The sequence below is a fragment of the Anomalospiza imberbis genome, chromosome 10, assembly GCF_031753505.1.
Source record: "Anomalospiza imberbis isolate Cuckoo-Finch-1a 21T00152 chromosome 10, ASM3175350v1, whole genome shotgun sequence".
In the NCBI taxonomy this organism is placed as follows: domain Eukaryota; kingdom Metazoa; phylum Chordata; class Aves; order Passeriformes; family Viduidae; genus Anomalospiza; species Anomalospiza imberbis.
In genome coordinates, this window is record NC_089690.1 from 9,447,012 (window position 1) to 9,463,500 (window position 16,489).

The following is a 16,489-nucleotide window of genomic DNA, read 5'->3' on the forward strand; positions in this document are numbered from 1 at the left end:
GTTTAAAACACTGCCATCAAGAAAGACACACCTGGTTAGGCAAACATCCTGCAGTTGTGCACAGGAACAAAATGAATTCACCATATGCCTTTTAACATACAGGATCTTTTAGCAAATAAGCACCTTTGTATGGATGTGCCAGTACAGTAGTTACACACTATTTACACAGGACAGAGCCAAGCCCTCAAGATGAGTTGTCTCAGTTCCTCTCCAGTTACTTTTGGGAACAGGTAGAGAGTTTTCTGCTGTCACAGCTCTTGACACATTAATTTCCCACTTCAAACATTCAAAGCCAGTGTTCAGAACAGACAAGTGTTCAGAATTGTTTACAATACAGTCTCTGCAAAGTGCTCCATGCAGAGCTCCTGCTGCTCTCCTGGTGAGCTGGGAAAGCAGGGAGGTGCAGCTCCTGGACCAGCAGGGTACTCTGTGAAGGTGGTCTGGATTGTGGTTAGGGATGCAATCTCTTCTTTTTCAAATGAGTTAACACCATACATTCTGCATTTGGCACAACTAATGCTAGAAGGTATCCCAAATAATGACAACCACCGATGCCAACTGCAAGCCAGGAGATCTTTTACTGTAACAGACATGTCAGGACACCTTCTCTGAATATTCTGGGTTAGCATCCTTGCACAAGAGCCTCCACTAATTGCACACACCATGATTATCCATCCCAGACATGTTTGGCATTCGGTTACTCCAGATTTAGTTTGGGAGATTTTCTTCATGGGGTGAACAAAGTTTCCTGAAGATGCCAACACAAAGATTTTAGCTTTTAAAGGATTGCCAGTTTTGTCTTTTTTTTTCTTTTGATAATTATTGACCGTGCTCTTGCTGCTTTCCCATAATTCAGTATATAACAAATTCCATGTGTCTGTTTACAGTACAATGAACATGTCAAACAGTGTGAGCATTTAGTATCAATATAACCAGTTTAAATAGGTTTTCTGAAGAGAGTTATCTTTGCATAATTTTGAGGTACAAAAAAGGAGGTTGACTTTCTTCAGATTAGTACTTCAATGTCTTTCAAAGAAAAAAATAGCCTCCCAAGACTTAAAAGTCTTAATCGCAACTTCAGCTGTTTCTCAGACACTCCTGAGTCTCAGATGCATGAATAAATCCAATCAGAACTACCAGCATGCTCAGTGTCCAAGAAAAACTTCTTTTATAACCTGAAAACATGAAGCCCAAATATCACATAAGTATCTTACTCTGCTTAGATACCAAAACAATAAAAGGAAGAACCCTGCCATGATGTGAAACTAAGGCTGCCCTCCAAGAGACCAAATTAGTCTTAGAAAGAAAAGCAGCAGCAGCAGCTCAACAGCTGTGTGAAAGCTGCCTCCCATGACAAGATGCAGAAAAATTGCAAAGCCTCTTGGACCAACATAATTCAAATTGGAAACCGTTCTCTTCAAAAAGCCAGATTTTTTACACATGCTCTTATTCCTTATTTCTCCCCACCCTTTCCCTTCAGCTCCAACTCTTTGCCTAAATCCATCATATACATAAAAATGAAATGTTCAAAGTCACTTTCTAAGACAAATTCCTGGTTTGGGTTAGGGGTTTTTTTTTGTCTGTACCTCTAGCTGCTCTGTGCTGCAGGACACAGGCTGGCACTCAAAATAATTTGCTCTACACTTTTTTTTTTCCTTTTCTCCTGTATCCATGAAAATACAAGACATTTTCTTCCACTCCCTGTAAGGTGCCTGATGTACCACACCATCCGGTTAAAGCTTCATCTCCCCACTCTGCAAGAGTCTTGTCTTTAATTGCACCCACACACTCTTTCCAAACAATACATGTGTGTATATATATATATATATATATATATACACACACAGAGACAAATCTACATATGTGTATGCACACCTATTTTACAGCAGTTAATTTCAACATCTGCAACAAAGCTGTAATCAGAAAATTGCCATCAGTTTTGGTTTTCCCTCCAAAAAGAAACATCTCTATATCTTGAGCTCCAGGCTCACAACTGTTGGGTGAACTTACGCACTTCCAAGAAAATTTGTGCATCCCACATTTTCCTCTGCACAGCTGACACTTCAGGTTACTAATGCAATTAAAATGGCACTGAATGACAACAGAACACAATCATTTGCAAAGTTTTTCAGCTGTCCCTGGGGTGCATCTACTCTAAAAGTCACAATGGCCTCAAGACTCCCACTGCCCACTCCAGGGAGCACGGGGCTTTCTCTGCAAATATCTCCAGCAGTGCTCCCTATCCTCCTCTGACAAGAGATCTGCAGTACTTCCATCTGCTCTGGAAGTGGCTCCCACAAGCACAGCACAGCTCCAGTCACTGTCACTCAGGCTCAGCAGCACCATCTTTCACAGTGACACCTCAAACCACACCTCCCTGCACAGGGAACACATGAGATGCAAGGCAGAGATTTAAATTCTTGGGGTGTGTTCTCTGGGTAGCTTCAAGAAGAAAGCCCTGGGCCTTCCCCTCAACTCTTCATGCAACAACGAGAGGAGCAGAGAGAGCACATGTGCAGCAAGAAACACACAGGGATTTCTGGTGTCAGAAGGTGAACAGCTGTTGCACTGAACTCCATGAAGCCATGGCCAAGTCATAGCTGAAGTGAAAGGGGCATAGTGCCCTCGTCAACAGCAGAAAAGAAAGGGTGATTTTTCACAGCTGCAGCTCTTGCAGCATCTGGCAATGATGGGAAGTGCTGCAGAACACCAAGGCTGCAACCCCTCCATTATGGCAAATAATGTTATACAAAGGATAAGCTTCCCAAAGCATCTGTCGCAAAGGACTGTGCCTTCACAAACCAGAGTCATCTTAATCCAGGTGTTGATTCTACTGGTTCTGGTATGCATCCCCATAAAGGGCAGAAAAGTAGAAAAGATAGCTGAGATAACCACCTCTGCTAGCCCTCCTTAATGTATGCATTCCTGCACACAGAATAGGCACAAGGCAACAGCTGGACACCAGAGGGGCGATTAGGGGTAAAGCCTCACATCCAAATAACTCATGAGAGTAGCTGAACTTCTCTTTTAACCTTGCATTTTTTATATTCAGAGAATATATTTAATAGCTTACACTTACCACACCTACAAGGACACCTGGCAGAGGAAGGATCAAAGTTCCTTTTACTTACACACTTCCCTTCTGAGAGCTGCTCTGTACTTCTTCCTCTAGTTAATGCTAGTGTATTCTCTGCAGTCCCAACCTTTTCCCATCCCTGCAATGATAACCTTCTCTAACAAAGCTCCAAAACATTGCCCCAAATCAACAACATAAACTGAAAAACACCATGAATTTCAAGGCTTTCCCAAGCTCCAAAACAATAGCGCTGTCAGTAGCAGGGAGAACAACACAATCAGTGTTTCTCTGTCTCAGACAAGGCTCTGCCTTCTCATCCCCACACCAGCAAAACATTTCAATATAAAACTCTCTCATTAACAGCAACACTTTGACCAAGTCAGTTCCAGATAAAAAGCTTTGGCTGTGCCAGCTGTGAGGTCACCTTCCTGACTGGATGGCCCTGAAATTGCAAGAGTCCTTCTTTTCTGTCAAAATAAGGAAAGAAGAGAGAAGAGGTGCAAGGCAGTCCCATGTGACAGAAGCACATCCCAAGCCAACCAAGATACAGCCTGTGCCAGAGCGGGCACATGAAAAGGAATCACGCATATTATTTCTGGAATGACTTTTCAAATTAGCTCATGCAGCAGATCGAAAACGGAGAGCATATTTGTTTAGGGAAGATTAACTTAAATCAGTGGAAAATCTATAAAATCTCTGCAGCCATAAACCAAGGGTTTCTGATTACGCTATCTGGTGGTCCTCAAACCTGACTTCAGCTGGCCTCTGTGGGACCCTGCAGTACCCCCAACCTCAGCACAAGCAAAGCATTTCTTTGAGGTATGAGAAAGCAGGATTTGGTTAGGAATATTTGATATAAAAGAAAATCCAGATTGTGTTCATTTATTCCAACTCATTCACCTCTGAGTGACCTTCTGTGCACAGCATAACTCCTATCTTAATGCACCTTTACTTATGAACTTTAAAGCATTATAAAATTACACTTACTGGAGATGGAATGAAGGCTTCATGGTACTTCTTAGGATTTATTCTCAAGGGTCCCTTAAAAAAAAGGAAAGAAGGAGAAAGATTATGCCTGAATCTTATTAATTTTATTTAACACCAGTTAAATTAGAGAGCTGTGGGTAATATATCTACAGTGAAACATGAGAGATACATCTAAATTTCCATTATACATTTCAAGTCTTGACAACTTAGCATCCAAGCAATTTCAAGCCAAAAGGCGGTTTCATGATAGGCTTAAGTTGATCTACTGCAGTCTGTCATCAAAGAGATGTTGAATCATTAGTTATTGCTGCTACTGGGTGAACTGAGGATCCAAGCTCTCCTGTTCTTTCACACATTTTCTGCTGAGCATCCACCAGCTTCGTTAACAATTGGATAATAGAAACAATTTGGCTTGCTCTGTTTTAGAAAAGGAGAATGTTGGGTTTGCTTATTTTGGAGGATGCAAGGAAAGAGGAAAAGAAAAGCTGAGCTTGCATGGCAGCAGGTATCATTCTTATGGGGCTCTGGCTGCTTAGGCTGTTCCTGCAAACAGACAGCAGCACTAACTGTGATAATAAAGTACATTTCCAAAAAAGAATTTAAAGGATTTTCCAAAAATAAACATTTAAAGTCTACAGGATTAAATTCTGTTTAAACATACTTAAAGGCAAACTATCTTGAAAATTCTATGGTCTATCTATTTCTGCTTTGTTATCTGCCAACTTAAAGGCCAAGTCACCTGCAACAAATTCGTATCAACCCTCCAAAGTAAACCAACTAGTTTTGCTGCTTGCACTCATGTCCATCCAAGAGAAAGGCAGAGCCAACCAAAGCCTTATAGGCTACACATTTGCATCCCAAAAGCATCCTGGAAATTGGGATTCAGGTGACTGCAGTTCAAACTGACAGCATTTGAATCTTATGGGAATACAACTTAGGTATCTGCCTTCCAACAGGCTTCTGCTCTGGGAAGAAACTTCAGAAATTTCTCCACTTGTGTATTTGAAGCAATGCTAGCCAATTTATTATATGAACAGATTCCATCTGTTTGCACTTCTGTGTTAAGCAATCATAGGAGCCTCTCACAGGAATTGCTTCTCTAAAACTTTACTGCGGCAAATAATTTTTTATGTATTCTGGGAAACACTCAGACAATAAGAAAATCAAGCTGATTACATGTGAAAGTTTAGCTGCCTTGAAGAATTCACAGATTTACGGAGATTTTCCATTGCACTTATTTGCTGAAGTTTACCAGCAAATACAGAATACCAGATTACCAGCAGCATGTATTCCATACTCTTTAGATACTATTTGAGTACTTTGCTGCACTATCTAATTTTATGTCTTACATAACTTGTACTAACAAGGACACTTGCCCCCATTGCAGCATAATCCAGGACAACAGCATGGAAACAAAGACGGCCCACAGGGAGAAACCCTGGGGCATTTTGTGCTTAAGCAAAGTGAGAGCTAACTTGCTGTCATCAGTTTCTATTAGCACTGGTACCCACTGATGGAAAATTCTCAATGGCTGTCCTCCACTTATTTCCCAGAATCAGTCATCAGGAAGCTGCTACAGACAGAAAGGAAAAAATGGAAAGGGATTGTTACTCTGTTTGACAATGAGTCAATTCCCATATGTGGATCTACCTACCAGCACTAAGCAGATGAGGGGATATCCTGTTTTCCTCTGCACAGTCCCCTTGAATTGTGTGGGACAGCTGTCAATCAGTCAGGTGTAAATGCCAATAATGCACATGAAAAATCAGGGTTTGTGTCCCTGGCCCAGAAGGCACCAGAGCATCAACGTGACCATGGATGCCCACCTCCAGCAAACACACAGAGGAGCACGATGTTACTACATTTACTGTGCAGCCTGTTTATCTGCATTTTATATGCACTACCTAATTATGATCAGCATTAAAATTCTTACATCAAGTACCATTAAAAAACTTCAGCTCTTCCTTTAAGCAAGAAACTTACAAAATTAATGTTAGAAAGCAGATGGGCCCTATTATCTGTGCCCATGAAAATCCTATTTACAATGTTGTACATTTCACGCTGTGATATCATATCTGGAACCAGTCACTCTCCCCATCTGCAATGAACAACTGTTCTCATATGTGTATTAGGGGGTGAGGATCTGGCTGCAGAGTCTCATGATGTCACACTAATGTTGTATTATTTTACAATAGCTTGCAAATAATAGCTGCTATATTTATCAGTGTTTTTCTGTCATTAGGGCTTTTGTTATGAAAGGGAAGAACAAGGTCTGCAGGAAGGTTTCTAAAACATTTTCTGATGATTCAAGGCAGCTTCACAGGCTCTTGCCAATAAAGTTTCTAACCTTACTGAACTTTCTCAGTGAGACACAAAAGGGTCACGATTTCTCAAGCGGCTTTGCTAAACGCAGGGCAGGCAGTACTCAGACTAAACTTCAAGCATCCCAAACCAAGTAGTTTATAACAACTATTGTAACACATATGCCTAGATCCATTTGTACGAAACACCAAAATGAGGTCAGGTTCACAAGTATCTGATTGCTACCAAGGCTTCTTTCAAAAAAAACAATCCATGAAAATCAGGGAAACCCCAGCTTTCACATCCCCAAAGGAACAGCTTTCCAAGGAAAAACACCCTTTTAACAGCAAAGCAGTCTCTGCATCTCTGTTCACTCCACCTGACCCCAGCAGCCCTGCAGGGAGTGTCTGGGAGACACTGGAGGCGTGGAGCAGACATGAGTTTCTGGCTGATGCTTCAGAGGATGATTAGAGTCCTTTGGGTCAATGTTCTTTAATACACAGCCTGATTTCATCTGTTGTGTGTAACCATCCTCAGGAAGGACGCAGGAGTTATTCGATCTTGTTTGTCTTCAGGCTATCTGGTGTGATTCCAACCAACCTGATACGCCTGGGGCTTGCTCCCTGCAGTTTTAAGGGCAGGGAAGTGGGAATTCTGTGCATTCGTAAGTGCCTGAGCTCAGATCCCTTTTCTTGCAGAAGGACGTTTCCGGACACATCGTGTGACTACGTGAATCCAGGAATCTGCAAGTCACACTTCTCCTGCTACTTATCAAAGCATGACTTATGTCAGATACAGCACCAGAAGCCAATAAGGTCAATGTTACTGACAGACGTCAGCACCCATAAAGAAAACCTTTCACTCTTCCTGATCTAGGGCTGCCTAATCATGGCACCTGTGTGTCATCTGAGCAACCTCCAGGTCTGCCAGGAGTTTCTGTGGGTTGGGCTTTCAGGAACACTTTGTTGCACAGCTGTATTGCCAAGGTCTAAGAATCTCCGTGTTATGGTAGGCTCTTTTCTCCCTAACAGAGCTCTCAAATTCTCATCCAAATATAAGCAGATCCAGAGTTTCCAGGATGCTCCAGGAGACAGCCCATGTTCAGAGAGTCATGCTGCTGCCTGGGAGCACTCCAGTTGCCTCAGGACCATCAGATTCAGACCAATAGGTTTGTCCTCCCCTTCCATATGCTCATGTGGAGCCTTTTTGCAGGTTACCATGCCAGAACAATGCCCTGCTTTTGGGGATTAACACAACAGGGATGTGTTCATTCTGTCTCTTGCCATTACTGAATATTCATCCATTCATTAAAGTTGCCCTCAGGATCTCGCCTATCCTGGTAGAGGCTGCAGTGATGAATGGTCTTGATGAAATCATAAGGATGAATGAACTGAAGATGAGAAATACTGAGCTGGGATGCCCATGATCTAACACTCAGCTCTGAATTATTAAATCCAGCTTCTGCAGTTTCAATTGTTTCCCTGAGATGTGGAACTGGATGAAAGGAAAACAGAGCCTAAGAGAGCACATATGACTCCTCCAGTTATGCAGCACATGACCTGGAGTAGATACTACACATTTACAAGAATTAGGGATTCTTTTGCCAGGGATCATGCAATCACAAGTCCCTGGGGACTCAGTATTTCAATGGGATTCTCAGGTAGTAGTCATCGCCTGATGTGTCTCATCTGCAGCTGCACTTGACCTCATAAGCAGTCTACACACACTGCACTTAACACTATCAGGCTGTGTTACCAAAAATGGTGCCAAAACCACTCCTGAAGGTAAGGCAGAAGCTTTAGTTGATGCCACATGCCATGAGGGAAGTCACAGCTAAAGGCTCCCATTTCCTCCTTCACCATTTGCTTCCCATTGCAGATGTTTGTGATGGTCTTTAAAAATGCACTGGCCTAAGGTCCAAGTAGCCCAGTGGACCATGCTGATTATCAGCATGAATATGATTTCTCTCAAAGTTAAGAGTGCATGAGATTGGTCTTCAGAATGGAATCAGGCACTCTTATGTAAAATCCTCATCACACCTCCAGAGATTATGCCATTATAATGATATACAAGAATTATTATAAAATTATAACCAGAAATCAGACAAAAATTGAGGTGATGTCATTTGAGACTCCAGTGTATTGACGAAAGTATCACAACCTCACCAGTACTACAACACTAATTAAATGGCAATGGACCCGTGTGTGTTTGGGTAAACAAAGCCTCAGTGTGGATGTCATGCCTTCATTGACTTCCACCTGCCTTTTTTCTCCAGCCAGTCTGATCTCACTGGGATGCCAGGTGTGTCCTCAAGAACATTACACCATGTTGAGGACTACTATGAACATGGCGCAAGGACACTCATTTCTCCATCTCTGCCCTGCCAGCCTTCATGTAAATCTCCTCTATCCAGCAGACAGGACAGCATGTCCACCCACACATTCTTCAGAAAATAATTGCTGCCTACTGATGGCGGCAGTTTTGCTGCTCCAAAAAGAAGCACAAACATTGTTGTGAGAAATTTCAGCAAGAGATATCTTGCTAAGGGCATTTGTTTTTGTTTACACTGACACAGACAGAGGCTGCAGGCAACTGCTGTTGTTTTGAGCATCATTTGTAAAAGGAAGTGTCTCCCCAGTAATGACCATCATGGCCAGCATACTATTCAACCAAAAATCTGCAATTTATCACTAGTATGGATCAGGAATTTTACAGAACATGCAATCAAACAAAAAAGTACTTCAGAGGAACGTAGAAGATTCCATCCCACTTGTAGAACATCATGAGAAAGGGAAAATATCTTCCTCTGGCATCTACAAGTGCTACATGAATTCCCTGTCATCAACTGCTGCTGATTTCCAACAACTGCCTGTGAATTCCACATTTATCACAAGAGCATGGACACTGTACATTTCAGGCACCTGAATTAGCTCTCCCCTTTTCAGTCCTGCTGAAACATCTTCCTTTGACACGTAGGCTTCAAATATACTCTTCTTCCTCCCTCGAGTGGGTTTATTTAGATTCTTTCTGTCACCTGATGTTTGGACAGTAGCATAGGATCCTCCTGCAAACAAAAATTTGTAAGTGTTACCTTGCCCACCAAACATGTCTGTGTATCTTAACAGAATCTGTACAGAAGTTTTATATTCAAAGTTGAACTTCTGAGAACAGTTTGCCTAGAAATACTGGCACCCGACTTCAGAACACCGAAAAGCCTGGAATAATCATATTTTACAAATAATCAACAAGCTTTTACAGCTCATTTTAAAGTCAATAGCATTCATCCCAGCCCATCTTTTAAAGCACAGGGCTTCAAGGCAGCTTATTCCTGAAGCGTGTACACACACTGCTTTAATACCTCTGGGAGTTCCCAGTTGTCTGGGATTTATTCTGCTGTCTGAATTGTTCATTGTTTCTGTCTGCGATTCAGAGAGTTGTCTCTTCCTATCGAAGTTCTGGGGAGTTCTTGCAGATTCAGAGTTGTTTCTGGTCCTTGCAAACCCTCTTTTTTCTGCACCTGAAATCAAATACAGGTTTGAAATAACAAGGAAGGGAAGAGGAGCCCCAGTGCCAGCTTGTGGTTCTGGTGAAGCTCACGGTCTCTAGTTCTCCAGTACAAGTTACAACCTTGAGTCACAGCCTTTATCCAAGAGAAACAATGCCTTCATTAGTTCATTTGTAATCTGTTGGCTCTTTGGGTCTCATAATACACCACTAACTTATTTTAGCATAAATAAAACACTGGAAATTACGATGCTAAAGTTGGATACAACCCTTCCAAAATCCTGGGAAATTCATTAGAGCATATAAAATGTGAAATTGTTAAACTGTTTCCAAAGTCTCCACCCCATTAAGCCCCCAAGTTGTGAGAAAATATAACCTCCCTACAACTTAATTCAGCAGGTCAGAAATCAAGGAGGCAGAAAAAAATTAACAACCCCACTGGAGTTATTAACTTTGGAGCTACTAGAGGCAGCGCGGTACACAAGGACACCAGAAAGAAGTGCCAAAGCTCCAAATGTCCAGCCTGCTCAGAATAGGCCACAATCATATGAAAATATTCTGCAGAGACTCACCCCTTACTTCCCTGCCATCACCTCAGCCCCTTCCCTACAGCCAGGAGAGCAAGCAGCAGCTTCCAAAGCGTATGCCAACGCTGTTCCACGGATCAGCACATTGGAATGCAACCCAGCGCCGCGCAGCTGCCCTCTTGGCCCTCCACCTGGATACTGAACATGTCATCACAGCTTTGCCTTCCAGCCCCTCCTGGCTACGCTCCCTGGGTCCAAGCTTGTACCTGCAAGTCAGAAAACGTGCAACGCCAACTTATTTGCTACGGTGCTATCCAAGTTACAAGGCAAATTTTTTACCTATGGTATCCTTCTCAAATGAAATAGAAGATTGCTTCACAGCAGCGAGAAAAAAATGTTTTAAAGGCTGTACTTAAGCAGAGATCTTTAAAAAATATGGTGCAACAAGAGAAAACTGCTGCTTTGCCCAATCACAGAGAAAAAGTAATTTTTATATATATAACAACAGGCAGGATCCTCCTAATTCAGGAGGGAAGACACCAAGATAGGCAGAGGGACAGCTGAAGGTGCCAGCTCAGACAAGTCCAGGAAGAGATTAAACACCGCAGCAGTGTCTCCAAAGGGGAAGCTGAAACAAAGAGGAGGCTTCTGTTTTCAGTCACAATAACACAGCATAGTTGGGCCTTTTTCTACACAATCAAGCTTTTCACACTCTGAGGGTACTTCCAGGGCGGAGACTGTTTGAGGAGGTTGCAGCTGTAACATGGCAAATTTAGCAGAGAGGCAAATTTAGGTTTCAGATGAGGTGACTGAGGCAACGCAACCTGTATGGCTCACATAATGACATGGAACTAAAATTAACTGATTCGCAACTGCCTAATGAACTGATTTACAAATGTCCTAAGGGTCAAGTTAAGTTTAAAAACAGACACCAAAAGTAAAAGTACAGACTAGAGAATTGGCAACACAATTTGCTCCTGGATATGTTTTCAGAGACATTTTGGTGAAGGAATCTGACTTCAGCTGCAACAGGCGGGATTTTAGGCTGCTCATGCAGAGAGGTCATGCAATCTGCTTCGTTGGAGGTTCTTAAAAATAGGTGAGACAGACGTCTGCCAGAGCTGGTCTAAGAAGAGTAGTTTTTTCCTTGAGGTAGTGAAATGGATTACATGAGCTCGTAAGGACCTCTAAAGCCCTTGTTTCTATGACAGCAAGTCACAGAAAATACTACTATGAATTTAAGAGCCCAGGATAAAAAGGAGGCTAAATCTTAACATATAATTAGAAGGAGCTGAAAAAAAAAAAAAAGAGAGCATAAAACTAAAATGTAGAGGGGGAATGCAAAAAAAAAATCTCATTAATTGGGCAGCAAGCTAAGAGCCAGAATTAGGCACTGCAGAGGAGAGTTGTCCAGCACTTGGCTTGTCCAATGGTTCAAAAAATTTGGGGCCCCTACAGCCAAAAATAATGTACAGCAACCACAAAGGGTGGAGAAGTATCTTTGTGTGATAAAAGGTAGACATGCAGAGAGGCATCTGCACATTTTCAGCACTTTAACCTTGGGCTTGCTCTGTGGTGGGATTTTTCATTTGCTTGAACTCAAAACCAAAATTCATTCAAACTCTGCTTCAACATAGCTGGCCTACAGGGCAGTTTACACACAGCCACTTCGGATAGTGTTCGACCCCCTTGGCCAGGACATTTATGGCTAAACAAAGCCACCCCTGTCACAAAGCCACAGGCAACTGTCACAATTAGCATTCAACTGGAACACATCAAATTCTGCATGACTGTAATCTCTTGTATTTCTTCTTTTAAAAGAAAGAGACCTAGCTACAGGTCACCATCTGTTTCAACTAGAGTCAGTATTTGTTTCTGCCATGCACCTGTCCCCTAGAACTGGAAGTTAAAAATACCTCTCAAGATGGCCTTTCCCGCTGCCCCCACTGCCCAGCATTAATATTCTGATGCATAAACAGACATCATTCCACAAATCAAACTGTAACTTGACTACTCTACAGCATAGGATATATTGAGACTATTCTTTCTGAAATATCTATCACAAATGTGATTAAACCCTATTCCAGCACCACATGTGTCAGTCTTACTTTTTCCTTGGTGTCACAATTGAGTGATTTGTAAGACAGAACAAAATCTCTCATGGCAGGATGTCACACAAAGTAGTAACACATTCTAGGCATTAAAATAACCAAATATTAAATAAATTGTTAAATAAATTATTATTATAATGAATACAAGAAAAAATTAAAATCATTTCAGTGGAAGGAAGACTAAAGTGCAGAGCTGAGGCTGGCTGATCCTAACAGGAGACTTGAAGCAAACACATCTGCTGTGCAGAACCACTCAGGCCTGAACACAGCAATTCTAGTGCAAAACATGTAAATATTCACAACATGCAGCAATGCAACACATTTGGGTGCAGAGATGATGTAGAGATGCTCCCTGTGTAGCCAACACTTGTCTGGGATTTCTAGATATTCTGCTGTTTTCAATGGGAGATGACAAAGGACTAATAATTTGAGGAAAGGTGGTTGACTGTTCCATACTTGAAGTCCTCTGGAGGGAGATTTGGGTTGAAAAAATCCCAACACCTGCACTAGGTATGGAGGCTCCCTACAAGGGCAACAGAGGGAACCGCAGTGCCACCCATGGAGCAGGAAAACCCTTCAAACTAGCCAAAAGGAAGCACCTGTGGGAAGCAGAAACACACAACTCCCACCTCCACAGCAAGAGAGGCATGAAAGAAAAGTGGGTGCATTCGTGGGCCTTCAGGACAGTTCACAATCAGTCACTCACTCTTATCCTCATCATGGACACCAGGAAAAGAAGCTGAAAGGATGCAGGGGCTGGTTGAGCTCTGCTGGAAAGACAGCACTGGAGCTCCATCTGAAATGCAAACCACCTCACTTCATCTCTATCACAACAATGACATCACACAATGGCACATTTTGGTCTTTAAACCTAAGCACCTATTAATCTTTTCTTATATGGGGGAAAAAAAGCATGCAGGCAGCTTCCCAGAATAATTGATCTGGCTTACAGTAAGAGAGGAGGCTAGATGTTTTAAATCAGCTTATTTGGACATAATTTATACAAAATCACTCTAGAGTTTAGCTTTTGAAAAGTACTGCATTTAATTAAATTTACATCTATTAGTCAGTTGATCAACTAGATCGTCAACTAAATCAACTAAAATGCTCAAGTAAAAATGAAGTTAGCAAGGCCAGAAAGTCTTTAATTTTATATTAAAATTTGCATATTGCTTTACATAAGAAAGAATCAATACCCTCAATTTTATTTCCTAAAAATAAAACATTCTAACTGCCCTCTCACACCTGACAATCTCTTTGATTACTACCAGCAGAGAAGGAAAGTATTGCTGAATCTTCGTCAGCACATCCATGACAACTGCCATCCATGATCCAGCAAGAAACAGTTGTACTTGAGAGATCCAAGTGAATTTCACAATAAGGAGATCTTGGTATAGTTTCTCCCTTTCCTACCAAACAGCATCTACACTCTCACCAGACATTTTCACCTCCAAACTTCCAGCTTTCTTACCATCTATATTATTTATGTAGATACCTACAATGGTTAGGCAGCTCCCTGGGGTGGGCAGGACTGTGAAAGCATCACAATGGTGCTGGTAACACCTCTGCAGTGTCTGACCCCCACAGACACTATCTCAGCATGTAATGGGTCCTTTTACATTTAAAAAAAAAAAGGAATTTATATTGAAAGCATTGGACAGAACAATAGTGTTGCAAATTTTCCAATACAAAACACTTGCATCTGCTATTTACTTGTATCAGTCCATGCTTGGACACCACACCTACACTAACTCTGCTATTGCTAAGAGGATTTTCCATTGCTTCCCAGCATTAGATCATGGTCTAGATATGGCATGGAATCTTTGGAAAACCCTGTTTTCCAGTTAACAGAAGCATGAGAAGAAACAGAAGCATACCTCCAGAACTGGTAACATGCAATAGAACAATTTGTTATCAGTTAATGAGACACTTTTAACACAGTTCCTAAATATTTGTCCATATTTCTACAATGTTCCATTTCATTGCTGACTCATTTGAATTACTTAAACCAATTTCCTTCAAAACTTCCAAGTAATTCTTCAAGACACCCAGCCGTGCACTTAGTGAGACATGATAAGGACACACCCATAATCTTGAAGACATGGCAGCTACCAAAAGAAGGATCACCCAACACTGCCCTAGCCCCAAAAGCAGAAATTAACCAACCAAAACCAACAAGAACTACCCTGATACCAGCCTGTGGTTAGTCCACACTCCCATTTCAGTCAGACTAGGTTAAGCACAGCAAGAAAGTTAAATAAAGCATGTTCCTGCTCATCATTACTAGAGATTTAATGAATTACTGTCCAACCACAAGGCAGCCCAAGGCATCACCTCACAGATCTGTAAATTCAAGTTGGCCCTTGACTTCTGGCAGAGCTGACAAAGCAAATTTTAGAAACCATCAAATTTGGTCTTTTAGCAAATGAATACTCTCCAAGAGCTGCCAGGAAGTTCTATCTGCAACTTTATGAGGCACTATGGATGCTGATGTGTAACAGGGTGTATTAATAGTCTCAATACTAAAGTTCAGCCAACACAAACTCTGCCTTGTGTTGGAAAGACATCTGGGACATTAAAAAATCCACAAACCTACATAGCCCCCGAACAACTCATCTCAGGTACTTTTGTGAATCTGTCTCTGCACAGCTTTGATAAGCTGGGGGCACACAGCTCCTGGCTGGGAGCTCTGGACAGGCACAGACCTACTGTTGGCACTGTTGTACCAGGCAACTGCCCCTTTCATTCTCCAAAGGCAAATAAACTCTGCCAGCAGAAGATGCTTTGCCAGTACAAACTGCATTAACATCAGGGTGGTTTTGCTAGGATCCCTGTGTCTGCCCCTTTCATATACTTAAGCAGGCAATTTCAGAGCTATTTGATATTTTCTGCAGCTCAAATAAGCCTCTAGAATAATTCCCACTCAAATTTTAAAAGCCAAAATGTGTTTGTTAGATTGTTTTGAATTTCTAATGCACCAGTGACATCCAGTAGATGCCATATTATAGAAATGACAAAGTCAAAAATCTCCAAGCACTTAAATGACTACTACAATATCCAGGATTAAATTACCACACACAAGCAAAAACAACAGGCAAAACCAACAAACACCATTGAAGTGATCTCAAATGTGAGTTATGTCAACAAAAACACTGGTCACAGGCAGGCCAGAAGTAACAAGCTATTTATGTTTTGCAAAATATTTTGTGGATTTAAGAGATTAAATGCCCCACTAATGGTAACAGCCAAATCTTTTTTTTTTGTTTTCTATTTAATTTTAAAAGGAAAAACACAAAGACAGCTGTTGGTATAGCTGCTCAGGGAAGAAGTTCTGTACCAGCAATTAAAAAGACACTCCCTGGAATCAATCTCTGTGCTAGAGCCCCAGTAATACACATATAGGACCAAACCCCATCCATCACACTCACAGAAAGCACAGCTCTGCTTCAGCCTAGCTTAGGAACAGTCGTGCTTCCATTTCTCTGAACATGAAGTAAAAGAGTTCGGAGTTCTTGGACAGCCTTGGAACAGAACCACCTCCATGCATTTTACAGTATCTTGAAGCCAAAAGCTTAAATAAAGTAGATGGCTCAAGATTAAAGACAAAGAAATAGAGACAAATGAGGATGTCATGGGAAAGAATTCATTAGGGATGTAGGAGTGGAAAGGCAAGACTTGGTGATATCTTATCAGTTCAGTGAGGTTTCATTGCAACAGAGACCTGCAGGAGATAAACATGGTAGGCCATATTTCAGATGCTGAATCTGGAGTCTAAGAGAAAATCTGAGAGTGTGTTCTCCTTATCACAAGCAACTAAAAGAAGATCCTTCTTTTCTCATGAAATGTAAATTCAAAGAATCTTAAACTGGAGGTTCTGCAGCACATTCCTCTGCTTGGTCCAAGCTAGACCATGATCAGCTGCAGATTGATCATGATTAAAGCTAAGAGTTCCTACAAGGTTGCTGTGAGTCCTCCTCAAAAGT

The 16,489-nt window shown here is 41.6% G+C and overlaps 1 protein-coding gene across 1 annotated transcript in view; it reads right to left on the minus strand.

Annotated features, from left to right (window-relative positions):
• The window catches only part of DIS3L2 (DIS3 like 3'-5' exoribonuclease 2), a 179,789-nt gene that overhangs the window by 154,071 nt on the left and 9,229 nt on the right, over positions 1-16,489 (minus strand). Inside the window, 3 exon segments of the mRNA XM_068200544.1 lie at positions 4,064-4,117; positions 9,286-9,428; positions 9,723-9,881. Of these exon segments, the coding sequence (XP_068056645.1) occupies positions 4,064-4,117; positions 9,286-9,428; positions 9,723-9,881 (356 nt within the window).